Source organism: Dreissena polymorpha, chromosome 3, assembly GCF_020536995.1.
Source record: "Dreissena polymorpha isolate Duluth1 chromosome 3, UMN_Dpol_1.0, whole genome shotgun sequence".
NCBI classification, from domain to species: Eukaryota; Metazoa; Mollusca; class Bivalvia; order Myida; family Dreissenidae; genus Dreissena; species Dreissena polymorpha.
The window spans coordinates 94,064,545-94,089,848 of NC_068357.1; the positions used below are offsets into that span (position 1 = coordinate 94,064,545).

At 35.9% G+C, this 25,304-nt stretch overlaps 1 protein-coding gene across 1 annotated transcript in view; it reads left to right on the forward strand.

The window, feature by feature from the left end:
* The window catches only part of LOC127875342 (cleavage and polyadenylation specificity factor subunit 2-like), a 229,497-nt gene that overhangs the window by 178,091 nt on the left and 26,102 nt on the right, over positions 1–25,304 (forward strand). The window contains exons 13-15 of the mRNA XM_052420339.1: positions 6,646–6,749; positions 10,605–10,659; positions 12,358–12,391. Of these exons, the coding sequence (XP_052276299.1) occupies positions 6,646–6,749; positions 10,605–10,659; positions 12,358–12,391 (193 nt within the window). The remainder of the gene's footprint in view (positions 1–6,645; positions 6,750–10,604; positions 10,660–12,357; positions 12,392–25,304) is intronic.

Sequence of the window (25,304 nt, forward strand, 5' to 3'; positions counted from 1 at the left end):
CATTAAACAGGAGGTCAGTGCTCAGACATGACATAATCATTAAACAGGAGGTCAGTGCTCAAACATGACGCCATCATTCAACAGGAGGTCAGTGCTCTAACATGACATCATTGTTCAACAGGAGGTCAGGGCTCTAACATGACATCATCATTAAACAGGAGGTCAGTGCTCTAACATGACATCATCATTAAACAGGAGGTCAGTGCTCAGACATGACATCATCATTAAATAGGAGGTCAGTGCTCAAACATGACATCATCTTTAAATAGGAGGTCAGTGCTCAAACATGACATCATCATTAAATAGGAGGTCAGTGCTCTAACATGTCATCATTAGTAAACAGGAGGTCAGTGCTCAAACATGACATCATCATTAAACAGGAGGTCAGTGCTCAAACATGACATCATCATTAAACAGGAGTAAGTGCTCAAACATGACATCATCATTAAACAGGAGGTCGGGGCTCTAACATGACATCATCATTAAACAGAAGGTCAGTGCTCAATTATGGCATCATTATTAAACAGGAGGTCAGTGTTCAATTATGTCATCATTATTAAACAGGAGGTCAGGGCTCTAACATGACATCATCATTAAACAGATGGTCAGTGCTTTTACATGGCATCATACTGTGAAACCATTTATTTTCGACAGCACAAAATTTCGTCAATTTTATAAAAATGACGATTTCGTCAGCACTTAAATTCGCCGATTTTTTATTTTGAATTAAAAAAAAATGCGTCAGTCAATATCCGTTTTGTGTGTAATACATATTCGCGATCAATCGCAGTTGCGAAAAATCGTGGTACGAATGCGGGAGCACACTTGAGAATCACTGCAGGAGTTGGGGCTTGTTTGTCACATGCCAATTAACTAGTCTTTTGTTATCAAGGCACAGTAATGGACCCTCTTAATGTATGCCATTCACACGTTCATTGTTATGATTAGCTGACAAGTGGGATCGAATAACCGTTAACGAGTGTTTGTAACAACGAAGCCAATTGCCAATTAGTCTTATTCTATCAAATAGCATATCAAACTAGTCAATTTTGTTTATTTTCTTGGGTATGTGTTCTAGATGGTATGATTTTTATTAAAATGCTGCCAATACCGTTTAAAAACTGTTTGTGTTATGCGAAAGAGGTTCCAGATTGATAAGTGTTTTTTTCAAATAAAATGCTTTTTTATTCTGATATCAACATTAAAATTATAAACTCTATGTGTGTGTTTGTTTTTAAAAAGTAAACTACCGGTATATAAATCAATAATGTCAATAATTTAAAAATAAATACATTGATACATATAAAATAGTAATAAGTGTGGTTAAACGCAAACAATCAAACAACAAACAGCAATTAAAATATTCTTTATTAATTTGTGATAAATACGCATGTTGATCACACATCGTCATCTTTTCATTTGGTTTATTGTCTTTCATCGGCATTCGCTGCGTGATGGCTAATATGCAACACCCCTGAAAAACACAATGCACCTAATGGGTAATAAAGTTATAAACAATTAGCGCTAATTCATTACCATTCTACATAAACGAAGTCAACGCATTCGATACAGCTGTACTGCACACGCGTTTTAAAGAAGTGTAACGTGTCAGTTAAGTACCTTGTGTAATCAACATCCCTTTGTGTCAAAACCGGATTAATCTTGATTACAAAACAGCAGTGAATGTGTGCATGGATTATGTTGGAATTTAATGCCTCATGTCTACGATAAAGTTTTAAAATATTGTTCAACTTAGTGTTTGTTTTTGTTCAAACATAGAGCATAATTGTTCGTTAGGATCTTAAATTCGCCGATCGGTCGACTGACGAAATTTATGAAAATTAATGCCTGACGATTAATAATGGTTTCACAGTAATTAAACAGTTGATCAGTGCTCAAACATGGCATCATCATTAAACAGTTGGTTAGTTCTCAAACATGACATCATCATTAAACAGATGGTCAGTGCTAAAACATGACATCATCAATAAATAGGAGGTCAGTGGTCTAACAAGACATCATCATTAAACAGGAGGTCAGACACACCTTTGCGTTGGACCAATAAAATCACCCATGTGTTAGAAATGTCGACCAGTTGAAATGTATGTACACAAAGGTTTCAAACGGCGCTGGACAGTTTTGATGCATAATGACACAGTAAGAATGTTTTTTTCATGTGTTTTATTAATTATGGTACTGAGGTCTGTGAACTTTGCAGGGAAAATGTCCTTTACTATGGAAGATTTCAGTCTTGGATCGGGTCAAATCGATGATGAGAAGGTCACACGAGTTGTGTATTGGGTTATTTCTTAAATTTTGACCCAGCATTTGTTAACATATTGCAAGATATGTCCATTTCCAGAAAGCAATTCTTTTCTGTATTGAATAAGACTGAGTTCATTGAAATAGCTGCTCAATTGATGAAGTTATGGCTGTTCAAAGCAATGCACTCTGTTTTAGGGTCATTTTGAGTTGAATACCTTGTTATATATATATAATTTGATAGTGAAATTATTTTTTTCAGAGAAGTTGATTTTTATGCCCCCAGATGGAATGATCGGGGGTATATTGTTTTTGGCCTGTCTGTCTGTCATTTTGTCTGTCAGTCATTCTGTCCCAAAACTTTAACCTTGGTCATAACTTTTGCATTATTGAAGATAGCAACTTGATATTTGGCAAGCATGTGTATCTCATGGAGTTGCACATTTTGAGTGGTGAAAGGTCAAGGTCATCCTTCAAGGTCAAAGGTCAAATATATGGCTTCAAAGCGCAGTAGGGGGCATTGTGTTTCACAAACACAGCTCTTGTTCGTTATAATTTGATTATTTTTCATTCAAAATTATGTTTGTACTAATTATTATCATAGCCACACGCTAACCACCTGTGGTTTCCCACAGCATATAATGTAATATACTGATCTTTTAATAGAAAATGACTGGAGATTTCTTTTATGTTTTAATTATATCATTATTACACTGTGTTTCAAGTTTTCCCATATTTAACACTTACTTATAATTCATATTTAAAGGTTATTCAGTGCCAATAAATTGACACCTTCTCTGCTAATGTTTTTTTGTTTGACATAAAGACAATTGTTCAGAATGATAGAATTGATAACACTACATCAACTGCTTATTTTTCATTAACCAAGTAACTTATTCTCATTCTTGTAGAGTCCACTTACAATCTCTCAAAAAATCATCATAATATAATCTGCTAATGACTGTAAAGTGGCAATTAAGAAAGAGTTAAAATATGCTTGATGAAAAACAGTGAGGAAAATAATACAATAATTACATATATTTTTAGATTGTGAAGCAAGTACATCATAAACCATATTAACCAACAAATATTTCCGAAATCAAACTTACCTTTGCATAAATGTTGTTTTTGGTCAGGCAAATAGACACCTTGTTATCTTATAATAAAAAGGCATATAAAAAAGTTACTCCTTCTGTTGTGATATTTTAAAAGAGCTTGTATTAATTTGAGCCGATCTCTGTGAAAAGGGGGTTTACTGCAAGTGGTAAAGTGTAGACCCAGATTAGCCTTTCTGGAATGTAGACATTTTTTCCCCATTTTTCCTTTAGTGTGTTATGTATATGAGCTGTATCTTGCAAAAATAGGTCTTTCACCATATGCAGATAGCGTAGCTTCAGTCAAACCTGCGTATGTGAGAGTCTGGTCAGGAGCAACCCTATTGCTGTCCCCCATTTAGACCACGAAATCTTGCATGACTTTAAAGGGACAGCATAGCTCTGGACCAGACAGCTCAATTGTGATAACTTGTCTGGAGCTATGACGGCCAATATATGTCATAATGTCCATTTTCATCTTATGCAGCTCAAATAATAAATAATATGGTAGAACTTCAGTTCAATGTGGGGATGACTTGTTTTTCTTCACGATTGGGCATTGACTTGGAGCATGTACAGTCGGACCTGAGGGCGCGGCCACATGAGCTAAGTGGCCAACCTGCCGTATGTGGCCAGTTCAGGTCTGCCCGTTCATTTCTGCTCTTTAAAAGTCCGTATTAAGCACTATCCTCTCGTATGCAGCCAGCGGCCAGGCTTCTTTGTCAAAACAATAAAATTTGACATGTGTATTACGGTCGAGTGACCTGAATAAAGACGCGTGCAATAAATAAATGTGGTCGAAAATTGTGAAAGCTGTAAAAATCGCAAACCAATTTGAAGGGACTTTGCCTGTGTGTACATACTGATCAATAAAAGTGATAAAACGAATTATAGGGGGATGTGAATAAGTAGACCATTATCGGTGATGTTTACAACCTTTGTTTAATGCGACTTTATAATTCGTCAGTGAAAAAGGTGTTTATTAAAGAAATGGTGTTAATAAAAGAAGTTTGTTACGGTCTAATTAAATGAAATTACACAATATAAATTTTGATTGTCCATAATTACATTACAGTTTGAGTTCATTCTAAGGTATTAGTAGAAAACTGAGAAAATGAATTCCTATAAAATGGACGGATTTGATGCGATATTTATTATTTATGATGCTAAAATGTCTAAAAGCAAGTGCCTTTCGTTAGAGGATCGGGTTAAAGTTGTGCGGCTTCTTGAAAGTGGTCGTTCATCGAGAGACATAGCTACCGAGTTTAGTGTGGGTAGGACCCAAATTCAAAATGTGGCGAAACGTATGAGGGATGTTATGGATGAATATGAATTTGGGAACCCAAACGCTAAGCGTGTTAAAGTTAGCGTATCCTACGGTGAATTTGACAATCTCTGTTACAGATGGTTTCTGGAAGCAACATCCAGACAAATCAATGTCAGTGGGCCACTTATTAAGGAAAAAGCAATGAAATTCACGTGTGATCTTGGACTTACGGAGTTTAAAGGGTCTGGTGGCTGGTTGGACTCTTTTTTGAAGAGACACAACATTGTAATCAAAAAACAAAGTGGTGAACGTGCCTCAGTGAACGTTGACATTGTGACAAACTGGAAAAGCAAAATCAAGAGTGTTTGAGAAGGATATGCCTAGAGTGATATCTTTAATATGGACGAGACCGGGTTGTTCTTTTGTGATACAACTAAGACAACCTACTTCAAGAAGGGGGAAAATTGTGCTGGAGGTTAACGATCCAAAGAACGAATAACCATCGCTCTTTGTGCATCAATGACAGGAGAAAAACTGCCTCTCTGGTCATCGGAAAGTCCCTGAAACCTAGATGCTTCAAATCCCTCGACCCAGCCAAACTTCCTTTCCCTACTATGCGAATAAGAAAGCATGGATGACGTCAAAACTCATGAATTATTGGTTACGTCACGTTGACAGTCTGATGACAAGAAAAAGGAGACATATCCTCCTCTTCTTAGACAACGCGCCCTCCCATCCAAACATCAACTGACCAACATAAAGCTTCAGTTCTTCCCACCCAACTGTCAAGCTAAAGTACAGAAAGAGACAACTGCGACACGTTCTAGCGGAAATGGATAGACAGGCAACCTAAACCGGTCCCCAGATCCTGAAAGAGATCACCGTGCTCCAGGCCATCAACTGGATAACTCTTGCCTGGGAGGAAACTCAACCGTCCACAATCCTGAAGTGTTTTAAGGGTGCTGGTTTTTCAGTTTTGTGTGATGGTGATAAAAATGTGGAAAGTAGTGGAGCTTGTGATGAAAATGTGGAACATTGTGTTGATGAAGATGATTTCCCATTGTCCATGGTGAAATTGGCTAGGGAACTGTTCGATTGTGATGTAGGTGAGTTAATAAACATTGACTCACAGTTTTCAACCTGCAACTCTGACATGACTGAATGGGATAAGCCGGCAACTGAACTTTTAAATCAGGGTGATGACCACAGTGAGGACGAAGAAGAGCAGTGTGTCAGTGTTAGTAGACCAGTGTCTTTGGATGATGCTTGTGAGTCCATTCACAAACTGAAGGAGTTTGCATTGCAAAATGGAAGTGAAGGCATGCTCAAGGTTGCTATGGACTATGAAGAGTTTTTAGTGGAGATGCGTGTTCCGAAAACAACCAAACAAACGTCAATCAAAGATTTCTTTGTGAAGAAAATGTTCTGAAAAAAAAGATGTTAGCAACTTGGACAGAGAAAAAAGCTTGTCATAAAAACTTTTAATTATCAATTTATCCCTTTTTAACCTAAATATTTCTAACCTTTTTGTTATGTGCAGTATATACATTTGTCATAAATATGCTATACATTAAATGTGCTTCTTTATATTGGAATTAAAAGAATAAAACAGGCTTGTCATAAAAACTTTTAAATATCAATTCATCCCATTTTTACCTAAATATTTCTATCTTTTTTGTTATGTGCAGTATACCGGTATAAATTTGTCATAAATGTGCTATACAATAAATGTGCTTCTTTATATTGGAATTAAAAGAATAAAACAGGATTGAATACCTTTTAATTTTTCTCAACAGACCCTTAACTTCCTTAAATTGTGCTAAGCAGCCAACTTGTCGAATGAAGCCAGTTTTGGTATGTCCCTTCACTGGCTGCTTACCACAGGTTCGACTGTATTATGATTTTGTAAAGCAAGTATATTTGTACTACTGTTCCTTTAAATAAATTTACATTAGAAGTGTGGTCACTTGAGATTATAGACAGACTGTTTGTCTTATTTAATTCATCTGTTTGTTCTTCCAGGGTAAAGGTCGTTCGAGCTTCTTCAAGCAGGCTAAGAAGTCATACCCAATGTTTCCATATGTTGAGGAGAGGATGAAATGGGATGAGTACGGAGAGGTCATACGGTGGGTGGTGCTGAAACAAAGTCATGCATATCTTTTATAACATGTGTTTTATTCTGAGATTTCATATCAGTCCAGGTGGCCGTGTCAAGACAGATTATATTTATTCATCTATTTTATACCTAGTCTGCATATAATTCTTTAAATACCAAAGCAAATAAAAAAAGTATTTTGTGTCAAGTCCACAAACACCATTTTATGGGTTTTAATATAATTACTGAATTTTTTTATGATATTAAACAGTGGTCTCTTGAAAAGTTTTCTTCTTAAGTCTGTACAGGGGATTAGAAGTGCTTGAACTATATGCTGAGTCCTTGAAAAGATCTTGAATTTGAATCTGAAAAAATCAGTCCTTAAAAACTCTTCATTTGTGAAAATTTTTGCTAGTGATGAAAAATATTGGTATGCATTTGAACAGGATTTACTAATTTGAAAAATTTACTTGTGAAATATTATATATTATATACACCATATCTGCAATACGTAATTTGTATACAGTCCAACCCCTCTTAAGCAGCCAGTAAAGGGAAACGGCCAAACTGGCTGCTTAAGCGGGGTGGCCTTTTAAGAGGGGGTTGGGTCATAGGGAGTCAAGAGTTGATAAGTGCATGGCCAACTGTTCAATTTTTGTATAAACAAAATGGTAAATATGTGTACATGTACTAAACAATGTATAGACCTAAAATAATTTTATTTCTTCCTTTCTAAAGTTAGCTATAAAACAACATTTCCATTCAAAAAAATATTCTATTCATCTTTCTAATCATCATCATCAATATCATCCTCATCAGAATCAAGTCAATGAAAAAGAATCATTCTCATGATTTGTTGTTTACAGAATGCGCGTTGTATGGCCCCAATACACGTAAGATGGGAACAGATGGGAACAGTTGTGAATCAGTTATAAGTGAATAACTCCCGTGTCACTATCAATCGATCGATAATTTAATTGGTTTATTGCAGTTTTATGTCTTTGTAATACCTACGGCACAAATTGGTCCCGACAGTGATCTCCTCCACGATAAAATCGTGGCCAGTTACTTAAGAGACTGATAATAGCAACCAGGTGTAATCCTACTGGTAATCGTGCTAAGATTTCATGCATAATATTATAAAAACATTTATTTCGCCGCGTAAATGGTTTTATCAAAATTAATATTGAAATCATTGTAAATATAAATGTTTTGTTAAATTCCCAAATGAGAATCATAATTTGTAATCCGAAACACACTCCCGATTGATTTATGTTAACAAGACATTTACAAATTCTAGCATCAAAAAAGTCCTCATTTATTTTCTTTATCCCTACAAAAGCGCGCGAAAATTATGCACCAATGTACAATGTCACGTCATACCCATGCGTGCGTGTATTGATTTTTGGATAAAAACTTTGTAGCACAGAGAACATGTAGAACAGTTGATTTCAGTTAAAAGTTGCGTTGTTCTTTTTAACTTTTAATTAGCCGATAATTGTCATAAATGTTTGCTTGAAATAGTATGATTCAACAGCTACAAATAATCAGTTATAAATTAAGAATCTCTTTTCCAGTACTAATAGATTATATTCGCATGTGCGGAAACAAAAAGATCAAACGGTCGCATATTGCTTTTAACCCGATAATCTGCCGCTAATTAATTGCAATTTAGAAACTGGCTGTCAAAATGTTTATCACACCTCACGCTTCAGTACTGCAGAGCCTAAACCGCAGACTGGAAGTACATATCGATTTTTTCGCCGTTGCGTCGGTGTAATTTTGCCAGTGTACATGACTGACTTACTCGCGCATGACCACTCATATGGGGGGAATTTAACATTTGGGATGCAAAATTGCTGGTCGCTGGCCGGAGAAACAGGGTTACCGCTTAAGAGGGATGCATTATATAGTGTTTATCGACGGTCGCGGCACAGACCGGCCGCCTACACTGGGTGACCGGCGATGAGGGGTGACCGGAAGTAGGGGTTGGACTGTATAGCAATCAATTTGCCCACTATTTCCCCGCGATGACATGACGTTTTGTATGGAGTATAATTTGGTGTGCATTTTTGATTAATACAAAGTATTTAAAGGAAATACATGAGCACTAAAATTGGGAAAGGCATTTTGTATAACAAAAAGTAAAATATGCAATTTTTAAATAATTTCGAGGAATACAAAATATTTTATGTATAGATAAATCAATGCAACGATAAAATGGGTAGGAATCATGAATTGAGCAGATGAAAATGTTGTTATGCATATATATTGTTTATATGAATGAGTTAAGTTATATATCATCATCAAGAAATGTTGCAATCATTATTAATTGAGTCGCGTTCTGAGAAAACTGGGCATAATGCATGTGCGTAGTGTCCCAGATTAGCCTGTGCAGTCTGCACAGGCTAATCAGGGATGACACTTCCCGCTTTTATGGTATTTTTAGTGTCAAGGAAGTCCCTCCTTACCAAAAATCAAGTTTAGGCGGACAGTGTCGTCCCTGATTAGCCTGTGCAGACTGCACAGGCTAATCTGGGATGGCACTTTACGCACATGCATTAAGCCCAGTTTTCTCAGAACAAGGCTAAATTGATACGCCATATTACAAATCTGCAGAAATTTTTTGTAAAGGAACTTAAAATTGATTGTAGAGTAACTTGCCCTTAAGTTGACTTTGCTTTTTAATCTTTGTAGTTTGATAAAATTGGTTTTGTATGTAATGATTTGAGGCTTTGTAATGAACATTTTACCCTTTGTTCTGGAAGTTTTGAAAATATTTTAATTTTAAAATTAAATGAAATCAAGTATCTTCTCACAATGAAACTGACACTGTAACAGTATTAATATGAAACTGACACTGTAACAGTATTAATATGAAACTGACACTGTAACAGTATTAATATGAAACTGACACTGTAACAGTATTAATATGAAACTGACACTGTAACAGTATTAATATGAAACTGACACTGTAACAGTATTAATATGAAACTGACACTGTAACAGTATTAATATGAAACTGACACTGTAACAGTATTAATATGAAACTGACACTGTAACAGTATTAATATGAAACTGACACTGTAACAGTATTAATAAGAAACTGACACTGTAACAGTATTAATATGAAACTGACACTGTAACAGTATTAATATGAAACTGACACTGTAACAGTATTAATATGAAACTGACAGTGTAACAGTATTAATATGAAACTGACACTGTAACAGTATTAATATGAAACTGACACTGTAACAGTATTCATATGAAACTGACACTGTAACAGTATTAATATGAAACTGACACTGTAACAGTATTAATATGAAACTGACACTGTAACAGTATTAATAACTTCTTGTGATAGTCAATTCATAATTGTCAATTATTGATCAGCTAAATCCTGTCGGCACTAATTACTTAATATTTTAAACATTGCCTTATTCTGTGATCAAAGTAATACAGTGTATAGTGTTTGTGAGATCTATAGTAAAGGTGCTGATGATAAAGTGATTAAGTGAGTTTTGAGGAGTTTAATAGAATTGGGGAACGCATATAGTGGGTGATATTGATGATGCAATACAAATTAAACAGTGGATTGTGTGAGAGTTAATGATTTGGGTCGGTATGTTGATACTCATTATTTTAGTGACTTATACTTTTATTGTCTGTTCTTTTAAATAATGTCTGCAACAAGTAAAATTGCCCCAGAATTGAATTAATAAGTTCATAATTCAGGAGAAAATCATCTTATAAATTTCATAGTCGTCCACACAAAGTCTGGATTTTGAAGTGACTCAATTATACCAGGAAAACTGCACACAGGTGTTATTGGTTCAGTATAATGATAAATGCATTTGCATAAAGTATTGATGCCTTTTTTTAGGCCAGAAGATTACATAATCGGGGAGACGGCCACCACAGAGGAAAATATATCAACGGTATGTTTGATTGTACATGTTTTAGTTGATTGGTATGCCCCCTAAGGGAAGCATGTAGGTTCCGCATTATTGGTCTGTCTGCTCTTTTTGGTTTCCACTCTCCATCTCAACCAGTCTTTAATCCCATGCCTCAAAGCTGTAGGGGGATTATTGGGTACCTTTCGGCTGACTGTAATTGGGCAAGTAAGTCTGTCCTTAAAACTTTCTAGTCTTCTCCATATCTCTTATACCATTTGTTGTATTCTCATCAAACTTTTTTTTTTATGTCGAGGGCATTGAGACAATCGGCAGCAAGCATGACTCTCATCACGCTTATTTAAGTTCGAGGTCATACTTTAAAGTCATTTGGCTGAGCCTTCATTTTCCTTTCCTCTTCATATCTCGGATACCTTTTGAAGGATTTTCATTTAACTTGTACCAAATGTTAGGGGTACTTAAAGGATGTGCAGCGCAATGTCAAGGTCATACTGGAGGTTAAAAACTTGAGCTTTTTTACAGTCGGGTTACATATTTCCTTTTCAATACATGATTTTTATAAAACTTGGCCACAATTTTTAGGTTATTGGGAAGATGTTCAGAAGGTATGATTAAGTCATGCTTGGTCAAAATTAAAGTCGACACTATAATGTTAAAAAGATCTTGGCTGGGCTAATAGCTGTCTCTTGTTCTTCTTTGTCATTAATCATCATCAAACTTAAAAAAAATGTTTATGAGCATAAAATGGAAGCCACATTTAATGACCAGTCAAATTTCACATGACTTTAAATTGAAATTTTACTTGAATTTCTCAAAATGTGGCTCTTTGATGATTTCGACTTTCTAACTCAACCAGCATTCAAACAATTGTCACAAAACTTTGTGAATATGTAAACCATCATAAGACAAAGTGTCATTTGTTACACTTGTCTTAATGCCTTGATAGTCAAACTCCTAGTTAGTGGTCAAAGATCACATCTGGTAGTTAAACCACTTAAAACTGTGTGTCTCGGTCAATACTTTCCCATATATTTATGGATTTTAAAATAACTGGGTACAAATGCAAACCATCATCAGACAACGTGTTTTCTGTAACACTCGTTTCCATACCTCAAAGGTCAAGGTCATTTTTAGAGTTCAAAGGTCAAATGTGGCCATAAAACAGCTTCTAAGGACAGTAACTTTAGCATTTGTCATTTTTAAATAACAAATTACAACCATACAAAGACTATGTTTAGCCTCTTTTACTGATCTCATGACCTCATCACCTCAAATGTCAAGGTCAAATTTAGAGGTAGCAAGTTAAATTTGACCATAAACAGTAAGTTTTTAACATATGTTGAGTTTTGAGACAAAAGTGGAATGTAAAGGCATCTATGCCCTAGGGTGCACCCATGTCTTGTTCATAGTCTTTTTAAAAGGGATATTAGCATGCATTTAATATAACCCATTTTCATTTTGGGTTTCATGAACATCTGAATGATAGACTTAATTTGGATACTGATTAGAACCCATGTCAACTTAGATTATTACATAATGAAATAATCATTTTTATCGTCATAAAGGCAAACACTATTACAATTCTTTAATTTTTACTTATATTCAAGTGAATTAGCATCTGTTTTATTAAACATTCATATTTCACTCATTATTGTAAAAATTAAGTAACATAATTTTTTATATTTGAATAAATAAAATAAATGTATGAATGTCATTTTTCAGGAGAAGTTAGTTGCAGAATTTGACCAACTTCAAGGTAAGTCTTGTTTTAAGCCGAGTTGTGAGGCAATGGTTCTTATACCAAATGCAGCCATCATTTGCACAGTCTGATCATGAGCTATGCTGTCTACTACTGAGACCACAAAACCTTCACAGAAAACTTAAGGGGGGGAGGGGGGGGAGGGGGTTCTAACAATTTCTTAAAATAGTCACTATGTGGGGAAAGCGTTTCAAGACACTGTATCCCTTGTTCATGTGTCACACTCACACTTATAGGTCAAAGTTCAGAAAGTATGGGTTGTTTACAGCATATCTGGGTTATTACTGCATGATTGGTCTATATAAATGTTAACCATTTCCCACTCAGAGGCAAATAGAAAATTGCTGTAATGTGCAAACAGCATAAAACCAGAACAGCCTGCGAGTAACTCGCAGTCTGTTCAGGTTTTATGCTGTTTGCTGCTCATCAGTATCTAGTAAGAGGTCTTCAATTAAATTGAACTTTCTAAGAGGCTCCAAACACATCAAATTACGTATCTTAAGTGGGAAAGGGTAAACTGGCCTTTAATGATGAGTTAATGGTAAAAAAAGAGATAAAACTTGTCACGATTGGAAATAAATCTTTCATAAATATTTCAAAAAGCTTACCATAAATGCTTAGATGTGAAGGAGATTGATTTCACACTGTAAAATCTAACATGGATAAAGTAGACTCTGGATATTAAACAGATTGTTGTGATTATCATTTGTGTCTTGTTCTGATAAAACTGGGCATAATGCATAAGCGTAAAGTGTCGTCCCAGATTAGCCTGTGCAGTCTGCACAGGCTAATCAGGGACGACACTTTCCGCCTAAACTTGATTTTCGGTAAGGAAACTAAAAATACCATTAAAGCGGAAAGTGTCGTCCCTGATTAGCCTGTGCTGACTGCACAGGCTAATCTGGGACGACACTTTACGCACACGAATTATTAAGCCCAGTTTTATCAGAACAAGACACATTTATGAAATTAGTGTAATATCAGCTGGGGGTTTTCTACTCTAAATGTTGCCAACAGCAATCTGCTTTTCCAAGTAAACATTCATGTTTGTACCTCATTTTAATCAAGAAACACAAGCGGAGGATTTGACCACAAGGATTCAGATTCATACCAGGAGTGCTACTTTAAGTGTGTTGTTCCCAACTGTGTACCAGAAGGGTTTGACAGGTGATGCATATGTTACTTCATGTGAACGGTATAAAATAGGAATACTATAAACAACTTGCCAAAGTGGAGTGGCTGCTACTGTAAATGTGTTGTTCCTACTGTGAACCAGAAGGGTTTGACCGTTTTGAGCATATGTTACTTCATTTTAGTTGGTGCAAAATAGGAATACTATAAGAGTTGAACAACTTGCCTTCATAGAGTGGGTGTTGATTTCGTAACTGTATGACAAAGTTTGTTAACCTAAGGTTCTGTCTTGGTGCATTTAGCATAAGCCACCATAACCCGCTGACATGGGATCGTTAACCGCTCTTAAATACTCTACATAAGGCGTCCCGCAAATTGTCAGTAGGCTGTTTTATTCATTTATTTAGCAATATTTATTTCTTAAAAAAAATTAATATTTTGACAGCAAGTGTTTTTTATGGATCCATTGCTTATAGAGTATTGTTTATGGGGAGTGTTTCCTATTGAATCTTGCCTTTACTGAAATTTTACAATTTGTTTTCAAATTAATTTATATATTAGCCCATTTAATGTACATGTAAACTAGAAACAAATGAAACTTTAGGAGATTATGACACTTGCAAATTGTATCAGAATCTCATGCAACAAATTGAGTAAATTTAAAGAGCTTAAAAATGCAGCAGATCATTTTTTGGACCTGCATGTGGCTAAATAAATAAAAAATTTACCATAAACGTAACCCATTATTTGAGACAATTTGCGCATGCATCATTTAGGGTTCAGAGACAATATTTGGGCTCCATATTTTATGCAGTAATTGTGTTAGAATGACATTAGGTTTGCCTCTAAATATTTTAAAGCATGACTCATGCTCTTATCCAGTTATGTGAAGCATAATGTGAAACCATTTTGTTTCGTCAGCATGAAATGTTGTCATTTTTCAAAAAAAAGATTCAGCACTTAAATTCGCCTATTTCTGATTTTGAATTTTTTTAATATATAAAAATGGGTCATTCAATATCCGATTTGTTTGTAATACAAATTGTGGTGGGGAAAGGGGGAGGACACATGGGAGTCACTTGCAGGAGGTGAGGCCTGTTTTTCACATGCCAATAAACTAGTCTTGTTATCAGGTGATAGTAATTGACCCTTATTATTGAGTGCCATCGACAAGTTTATTGTTAAACGCAAACAACCAAACACAATTCAATATGTTCTTGATTAATTTGTAATAAATGCGCAGAATCTATTTCAGTCAGGTGTTGATCACAAGTCGTCTTTTAATTAAGTCTTTGATCCGGATCCGTTGCGTGATGGCTTTATAATCTGCAACACACCTGAAAAACACAATACACCCAATGGGTAATAAAGTTGTTAACAATTAACGCTGATCATTACTTTTCTACCTTAACGAAGTCAATGCATTCGATGCAGCTTTACTGCAGTCGCATTTTACACGTGTCAGTTAAGTATACTGTATATTGTACACCCCTGTACAATGTACAACCCGTTTAAGCTTGATTACGCAACAGACAAACTATGTATGCGTGGATAACGTTGGATTTTAATGTTTCCTGCCTACGGTAATTCAGTCATAGTTTTGTTTAAACTTTGGACATGTTTGGGGGTATATAGTTTTCGCACTGTCCGTCGGTTAGTCTGTCAGTCCATCACACTTTTCGTGTCTGCTCTCTAATTCAAATAGTTTTCATCCGATCTTTACCAAGCTTGGTCAGAAGTTGTATCTAGACAATATCTAGGTCAAGTTTGAATATGGGTCATACCGGGTCAAAAGCTAGGTCATGGGGTCACTTAGTGCATTTCAATAACTTCTATCAAAGCATTTATTGGGGGCATATGTCATCCTATGGAGACAGCTCTTGTTTTGTTCTGCCATAGGAGTTACATGAGTTTATTTTGTTTGTCCGTTTATTCTCAATAAGGCCACGACTTTTATATTTCTTGGTTTACAAAACCGCCGACCCTAATTTTTGGAAAATGGGGAAAAAAATAAAATCGGAAAATCGTCTTTTTTATAAATATTTTATTCCCGACCGCACTGAAAAACAAGCGAAATGAGAAAAAAAGATCTGGTTTGAGTACGGTTGCGTATAAAAACGATTGGTTCACATATATTGCAGAGATCGGGATATTTTCCAATGTGACACATTATGTACCAGTCCTTGTCTGAGCACTTCTAAAATTTATTTTGAGTAAAAATTACAGACAATAGGAAAATCATCGTCAGTAAAATGTTGACCCCATCAAAATTTATTTCCTAGTCTGTGACGCAACTATATTGTTTTACATGTTAATTATATTAAACAAACTGTTAACCCGGTATTATAGTAGATAAAAAGTATTACCTTGCAATTTGATAATAAGTATAAATAATCCAATAAAACACTGCCATTATTTACGATATATGTGTTTAGGAATTTTGTAAACACGTCCGCCATAGTTTATAGGAACTGTACAGAAAGTTTGGAAATCGGAACAAATCGGTATATCTCGGAAAATCATTGATAAATGTATTTGTCGTTTTAATGATTAGGGCCGAGTAATTTCGGCAAATCGGAACTCAACTTGCGTAAAACACTAGCTCAATTAACCGTTAAACTCCGCCTCCGTTATCTGCAAAAGATTCGAAGGCGGAGCTATGCACGTGCTATTATTAAATTGGAGGATTGCAATTGAGAAACAAACACACGATTGGTTCGGCATGTTAATTGCTAGACAAAGGAAGCCAATTTTGTTGGGGCGAAATTTGTCGCTTTATTGCTTCAGACAGAAAGCGGCTTGCCTTTGATGACGTCAAGCTGTCAATTCACACAGACTGCACATATTCGGAAGACTTTAACTGACTCCTTGTTTACAATTCCAGTAAAAAAAAACACTTGCTATTAAACATTAAACTTTGGATTAAATTATCAAAATAAAGCAAAGTGAAGTTGACAAATATGATTAAATTTATTCGCATCAGTTCAAATAAGACGTTTTGCGTTGTAAATCAACGAGTTTTCATGACAGCAACAACTTAAACAAACATTACCGCGACAACGCGGGGATCGATCTACCTCGATTTTTTTTCATGGACGATCTCATAAGTCGAGTAAGTAATGGAGTGTTTAAAATTGCCTGATGTTACATAAGGTGCTTTTAGGACTCATTTCATTTGAAGATATAGATGTGTTTCATTGCATAATTTGATTTTTTGTCTCTGTGTTAAGGTTTTAAAAGATATGTTGTCTTTGTTCTGATGTTATTAATATTAACTTTTTTTTCCAATGATGTTTTTTTTTTTTTTTTTTTTTTCGACCGCCCGATGGACCATTTTCAAAATAATTTTTGTAAACCAATAGAAAAAAAAGTCGTGGCCTAAACATATTAAGTCTATTGGCTACACAGAATGATGTGTTACAAAAATGCTTGAACTTTGCTTTTTAGCTCCACTGGCCAAAGGCCAGCGGGGCTTATGTCATGGTCCTGTGTCTGTCGTGCGTGCGTCCGTGCGTGCGTTAACTTGTTCTTTAAACATCTTCTCCTAAAGTACTGGTCCAATTCTGATGAAATTTCTCAGGAATGTTCCTTGGGTGAATCTTTTTCAAATTTGTTCAAATTATGCCCCTGGGGTCAAATTTGACCCCGCCCCGGGAGTCACAAAATTGAAAATTTGCTTATATAAGGCCTATTTTGTGAAAACTTTCAAAATCTTCTCGTCCATAACCATTTGGCCTAGGGCTATCAAATTTGGTATGTAGAGACATCTAATAGTCCTCTACCAAATTTCTTCAAATTATGCCCCTGGGGTCAAATTTGACTTTGCCCCGGGGGTCACAAAATTGAACATATGCTTATATAAGGCCTATTTTGTGAAAACTTTCAAAATCTTCTCGTCCATAACCATTGGGCCTAGGGCTATAAAATTTGGTATGTAGAGACATCTAATAGTCCTCTACCAAATTTTTTCAAATTATGCCCCTGGGGTCAAATTTGACCCTGCCCCGGGGGTCACAAAATTGAACATATGCTTATATACGACCTATTTTGTGAAAACTTTCAAAATCTTCTTGTCCATAATCATTGGGCCTAGGGCTATCAAATTTGGTATGTAGAGACATCTAATAGTCCTCTTCCAAATTTCTTCAAGTTATGCCCCAGGGGTCAAATTTGACCCTGCCCCGGGGGTCACAAAATTGAACATATGCTTATATAAGGCCTATTTTGTGAAAAAACTTTCAAAATCTTCTTGTCCATAACCATTGGGCCTAGGTCTATCAAATTTGGTATGTAGAGACATCTAATAGTCCTCCACCAAATTTCTTCAAATTATGCCCCTGGGGTCAAATTTTACCCTGCCCCGGGGTCACAAAATTGAATATATGCTTATATAAGGCCTATTTTGTGAAAACTTTAAAAAAATTCTCAGCCATAACCATTGGGCCTAGGGCTATCAAATTTGGTGTGTAGAGACATCTAATAGTCCTCGACCAAATTTTTGCAAATTATGCCCCTGGGGTCAAATTTGACCCTGCCCCGGGGGTCACAAAATTGAACATATGGTTATATAAGGCCTATTTTGTGAAAACTTTCAAAATCTTTTCATCCATAACCATTGGGCCTAGGGCTAATAAATTTGGTATGTAGAGACATCTAATAGTCCTCTACCAAATTTCTTCAAATTATGCCCCTGGGGTCAAATTTGACCCTGCCCCAGGGGTCACAAAATTGAACATATGCTTATATACGACCTATTTTGTGAAAACTTTCAAAATCTTCTTGTCCATAATCATTGGGCCTAGGGCTATCAAATTTGGTATGTAGAGACATCTAATAGTCCTCTACCAAATTTCTTCAAATTATGCCCCTGGGGTCAAATTTTACCCTGGGGGTCACAAAATTGAATATATGCTTAAAAAGGGCTTATTTTGTGAAAACTTTCAAAATCTTCTTGTCCATAACAATTGGGTCTAGGGCTACCAAATTTGGTATGTAGTGACATCTTAAAGTCCTCTACCAAGTTTGTTCAAATTATGCCCCTGTGGTAAATTTGACCCTGCCCTGGGGGTCACAAAATTGAACATACGCTTATATAAGGCCTTTTTTGTGAAAACTTCAAAAATCTTCTTGTCCATAACCATCCAGCCTAGGGCTATCAAATTTGGTATGTAGTGACATCTTATAGTCCCCTACCAAATTTGTTCAAATTTTATCCCTGGGGTTAAATTTGAACCTGCCCCGGGGGTCACAAAATTGAACATATGCATATATAATGCCTATTTTGTGATAACTTAAAAAAAATTATTGTCCATAACCATTAGGCCTAGGGCTACACAATTTGGTATGTAGTGACATTGTATAGTCCTTCACTTAGTTTGTTCAAATTATGCCTCAGGAGTCAAATTTGACCCTGCCCTGAGGGCCACAAAATCGATTATATGCTTATATAGTGCCTATTTTGTGAAAACTTTAAAAATCTTCTTGTCCTTAACCATAAGGCATAGGGCCAGAGCTCCAGATAAGGGTCGTATTTTCGTAATTATGAATTATTTTCAAGTCCGAAAATTATTGATTTCAAAATCTTGTCGTACCATTAAGAATTACAAAATCAAGTTACGAATATTTTTTTACATCGATTCGTATCGATTTTTATTGAGTTCTTTTCTCGTATTAAAGATCTTTGCGGTGTTTATATAAAATGGTTATCGGGTTTGTTTAACAAAGCGCAATTTTTCCAATAAAAGCGGCGTATACAGTTTATCTGTGAAAAAAAATGGCGGCGCCCAGGGAGCGTCCTAAAAAACTGCAAAGCGTCCATAAACACGCTTTTAACATATTGTACGCAAAGTGAGCCGTAGTTAAATGTTTCGAAAGACATTATAGAAAAGATCTTATACGATGTTGTATGTTCAGTTGCCGACACAGTCGGAAAAGCTAAACAAAAATGCGACACGGCGGGTCCAAACTTAAACACAAAAAAAACATTGAACAAGTGGAAGGGACAAGTTCTGTGGCTAATCGTTAAAAAGATTAAAGAGCAGACTTGTTTTTATTGTGAAATATGTAAAAATTCATCTAAGGCATGCAATCTAAGCACAGTTTGGGCATATGAAGGTATTTGAAAAATAAAATTGTATGATACTGAAAAGACACTGTTGAACTCGTATAATTAAGGTTGCAAGAATGTTTATTTAAAAAAAAAATGTGCATGTAAATAACCATTATTATTTATTTTTAGGTCATTTAGAACAAGATGCGTTTGTGAAACACAATGTCCCCCTATATGATGTTTGACCTTGAAGGATGACCTTGACCTTGACCCTTCACCACTCAAAATGTGCAGCTCCATGAGATACACATGCATTTCAAATATAAAATTGCTAGCTTCAATATTGCAGAAGTGATATTACATGAGCAATTTTGACCCACATATTTGACCTTGAAAGATGACTTCGACCTTGACCTTTCACCACTCAAAATGTGCAGCTTCATGAGATACACATGCTTGCCAAATATCAAGATGCTATCTTCAATATTGCAAAAGTATTCATAAAATAAGTGATTTGGGCCACATATATTTGACCTCTGACCTTGAAGGATGACCTTGACCTTGACCTTTCACCACTCAAAATGTGCAGTTCCATGGGGTACACATGCATGCCCAATATCAAGTTGCTATCTTCAAGATTGCAAAAGTATTCATAAAATAAGCGATTTTGGGCCACATATATTTGACCTCTGACCTTGAAGGATGACTTTGACCTTTCACCACTCAAAATGTGCAGCTCCATGAGATACACATGCATGCCAAATATCTAGTTGCTATATTCAATATAGCAAAAGTTATTGCAAAATGTTAAAGTTGGGGCAAACCTACCAACCAACCAACAGACCAACCAACAGACAGGGAAAAAACAATAAAAAATAAGAATTATTTTCCAAAACTTAGTAGTAACGTTAAGAATAAAATTTCAGAGTTAAGAATTCTTTTTGAAAATCTGGTAGTAATTTAAGAATTTCACAAAACCTTATCTGGAGCTCTGCATAGGGCTACCAAATTTGGTATGTTGTGACATCCAATAGTTCTCTACCAAGTTTGTTCAAACTATGCCCCTTTGGTCAAATTTGACCTTGCCCGGGGGGGGGGGGGGGGGGGGGGCACAAAACTGAACATACACTTATATGGGGCCTATTTTGTGAGAACTTTAAAAATCTTATTGGGCCTAGGGCTACCAAATTTGGTATGTAGTGACATCTTATAAACCTCTACCAAATTTGTTCAAATAATGACCCTGCCCTGGGGGGATCACAAAATTGAATAAACGCTTATAAAGCGCCTATTTTGTGAAATCTTTAAATATCTTCTTGTCAAAAACCATTCAGACTATGGCTACCAAATTTGGTATGCAGTAACATCTTATAGTCCTCTACCAAGTTTGTTCAAATTATGCCCTTTGGGTCAAATTTGAGCCTGACCCGCAGGTCACAAAATTGAAGATTATATATGATTATATCTTGCTTATTTTGTGAAAACTTTAAAAATATTCTTGTCCTTAAATCTAGGACCTAGGGCTACCATATTTTGTATGTACATGTAGTGAGATATAGTAGTCCTCTACAAAGTTTGCTCAAATTATTCCCTTGGAGTTAAATTTGACCAAGCCCAGGGGGTCACACAAGTGTACATGTGCTTAAATAGGGCCTATATTTAAGTATTTGCACATGCAGAGAATATTTGTTTCAGCCTTTTTCAGCAGTGGAGCGATACAGGGCCATAATGGTCCTCTTGTTTATTAGCTCACCTGAGCACAATGTGTTCATGGTGAGCTTTTGTGATCGCCTTTTGTCTGTCGTGCGTCGTCAACATTTTGCCTTGTGAAACATCTAGAGGCCACATTTATTGTCTTATCTTCATGAAATTTGGTCAGAAAATTTGTCCCATTGATACCTCAACTGAGTTTGAAACTGGGTCATGCTGGGTCAAAAACTAGAACACTAGGTCAAAAAAAAGAAAAACCTTGTGAACACTGTAGAAGTCACATTTGATGCCCAATTTTCATGTATCTTTGTCAAAATGTTTGTCTAAATGATATGTTGCTTTAGTTCAAACATGGTTCCGGTCCGTTGAAAAACATGTCCGCCAGGGGGCGGGGCAGTATTCCTTATATGGCTATTGAGAAACCTTGTGAACACTCTAGAAGTCACATTTTGGCCCAATCATCATGAAACTTGGTCAAAACATTGGTTTCATTGATATCTCGGACGAGTCCGAAAATGGTCCAGATCGGTGAAAAAACATGGCCACCAGGGGGCGGGGCAGTTTTCCTTATATGGCTATTGTAAAACCTTGTTAACACTCTAGTGGCCACATTTATTGTCCAATCTTCATGAAATGGTCAGAAGATTGGTCTGTATGATATCTTGGATTAGTTCAAAAATGGTTACGTTTGCTTGAAAAACATGGCTGCCAAGGGGCGGGGCATTTTTCCTTATATGGCTATATATGGCTAAAGTAAAACATTGTGAACACTCTAGAGGCCACATTAATTGTCCAATCTTCATGAAATTTGGTCAGAAGATTGGTCTCAATGATATCTTGGATGAGTTTGAAAATTGTTACGTTTGCTTGAAAAAACATGGCTGCCAAGGGGCGGGGCATTTTTCCTTATATGGCTATATATGGATGTAGTAAAATCTTGTTAACACTCTAGAGGCCACATTTATTTTCCGATCTTCATGAAACTTGGTCAGAAGATTTGTCCTAATGATATCTTGGATGAGTTCGAAAATGGTTTCGGTTGCTTAAAAAACATGGCCACCAGGGGGCCGGGCATTTTTCCTTATATGGCTATAGTAAAACCTTGTTAACACTCTAGAGGCCACATCTATTTTCCGGTCTTCATGAAACTTGGTCAGAAGATTTGTCCTAATGATATCTTGGATGAGTTCGAAAATGGTTTCGGTTGCTTAAAAAACATGGCCACCAGGGGGCAGGGCATTATTCCTAATATGGCTATATATCCAGCTTTTGAGAAAACCTTGTTAATACTCTTGATGCCACATTTTTTGTCCGATCATCATGAAACTTGGTCAGATGATTTGCCCCAATGATATCTTGGATGAATTTTGCAAATGGTTCAGGTTGGTGGCAAAACATGGCCGCCAAGGGGGCTTGGCATTTTTCCTTATATAGCTATGGTTTAACCTTGTTAACACTCTAGAAGCCGTATTTATTGTACGATCATGATGAAATTTTGTTAGAAGATTTGTCCCAATGATATTTTGGACAAGTTCGAAAATGGTTCCATTTGCTTGAAAAACATGATCACCAGTGGGCCAGGCATTTTTCCTTATATGGACTTATGAATCTTTATGAAACTAGATTGTCAGTATATTTGTTTAAATGATAACTTGGATGTGTATGAAAATGGTTCTTGTCTGTTGAAAAACGTGGCTGCCAGGATGTTCACTAGTCATGAAAGTTGGTAAGAACATTTTGTTCTAATGACATCTTGGGCTGCACAGAACAGGTCAGTTTCTTTGAATCTCAGGTGAGCGACTTTGGGCCTTTCAGGCCCTATTGTTTTGAAAATGCTTACAAATCTTGTGTGAAAATTCCTGTATAAACTCTAACAGTTAAATGATCAGCAAAATCATTGAAGCACTTCTGAATTATGGCCTGTAAAATATCCTTAATTTGACTAATTCAACTAAACTTGTTTAAATGGTATTATCATCAGACTGTGTGTTTACCTGCATAATTTGAGGGATAAATTATCTGCTGTTAAATTGCATTTTGCTATGAAAGATTTTGCTGTTTAAGAATGTGTAATATCCCAGTAAAAAAGTTGAAGAAATACATTGTCTCTTAATACAAGCTGTTCCTGATCATTAGAAGCATATTGGTCATTAAAAGCAGATTTATGTGCAATAACTGGACTGAAGTGTGGAGATAAAGTTTTTTTAAATATTTTTCCATTAAAATGTCTGATATTGTCAGCTTGTGTCAAAGTATGTTCTGTGGGTCACAGAAAGTTCAAAATACCTCAGCCACTGAAAATAATTTTATACTCAAAACATGTTGAAGAGAGGAGCTTACAATTAAGAATTAAATATTGATGAAATGTCTGGAAATAAAGTGAACCTGATGTTGAATATGAGATTGAAAATTTGCTCATAAATAATTCATAATCATTCACAAAATGTTTTTTAGTTGCTTTTTAGTCTTTTATTTCCTGTTTTTGTTTCATGGAACAATGCCCTATTTGTGCTGGGTGTGAAGAAAGAAAGGAAATTAAAGCAGATTGTTCAATCATGGTGCTGTATTTCTTTACATTACATGAGTGACACATGTTGAATTTATTGTGTAAATTTGACTTTTCTGCAATCAATTTGATTTGATTAATCATTAATTGGTTTGAAAATAAACAGTTTTCCATTGCTTTTAAAATAAGTAAGTCACCTATCATGAAAGTGTAAAGGCTTTTTACTTGTCTAGTGTAGTGTTTTCAGCTGACAGAAGGATACAGGCCTCATGGTGACCACCCTATATGTGGCATTGTGGGTTGTGTTTCTTCAATTTTTTGCTTGTTATCACTTTAAAGGACACATTTTCATCAAATCTTGATGAAACTTGGTCAGAATGCTTGTCTTGACAATATATATGTTGGGATCAAATCAGGGTCAGTCAATAAAACTAGGTCACCCATTCAAATCTTACAAAAACCTTGTTAGCACTCTAGAGGCCACATATGACTCAGTCCTGATATAACTTTGTCAGATTGTTTTTTTATCTTGCACTATTTAGGCTGAATTTTGATCTGTTGTGCATCCAAAATCTACGTCATCGGGTCAAATCTTAAAAAAAAACAACATTATACCACTCTGGGGTCACATTTACTACTCAGTCTTGATGAAACATGGCTAAATTTCTGACAATATGAAGGCTTTGTATCAAATCTGAGTCAAGAACTGTCAACAACTTGATCACCAGGTCAAGTCTCAAACAATTTGTGTCCGAACACTCAGGTGAGTGCTTATTGTTGGAAATAAGCTACACATTGTCATGTCATTTATACTACATATGAGTCGTGTTCTGAGAAAACTGGGCTTAATGCATGTGCTTAAAGTGTTGTCCCAGATTAGCCTGTGCAGTCCGAACAGGCTAATCAGGGACGACACTTTCTGCTTTTATGGTAATTTTAGTTTCAAGGCAGTTCCTCCTTACCGAAAATAAAATTTAGGTGGAAAGTCAGTTTTCCCTGATTAGCCTGTTAGCTCTTCCTTTTGATGAGGTTTGAGGTCACTGGGGTCAAGGTCACCGAGGCTAATAATATATTTTTCCATCACACTTATGTTACAGTTTCTCATAGCACCTTCAATACTTTACCGATCTCTTTCATATTTGGCATGTAGGTACCTTGCATGGACCTCTACCTTTTGATGAGGTTTGAGGTCACTGGGGTCAAGGTTACTGAGACTAATAATAGATTTTTCCTTCACACTTTTGTTACAGTTTCTCATAGCACCTTCAATACTTTACCGATCTCTTTCATATTTGGCATGTAGGTACCTTGCATGGACCTCTACCATTTGATCACGTTTGAAGTAACTGGGGTCATGGTCACCGAGGCTTATAAAAGATTTGTTTAGGTGGTTATTAACACATAGATTGACAAAGCGCATCATTGGGGGGCATCTATCAGTTTCTCTGATATTCTTGTTGCTTATTGCTGTTTTACACAAACGTGGTGTAGCTATAACTACTTATTGATCACAT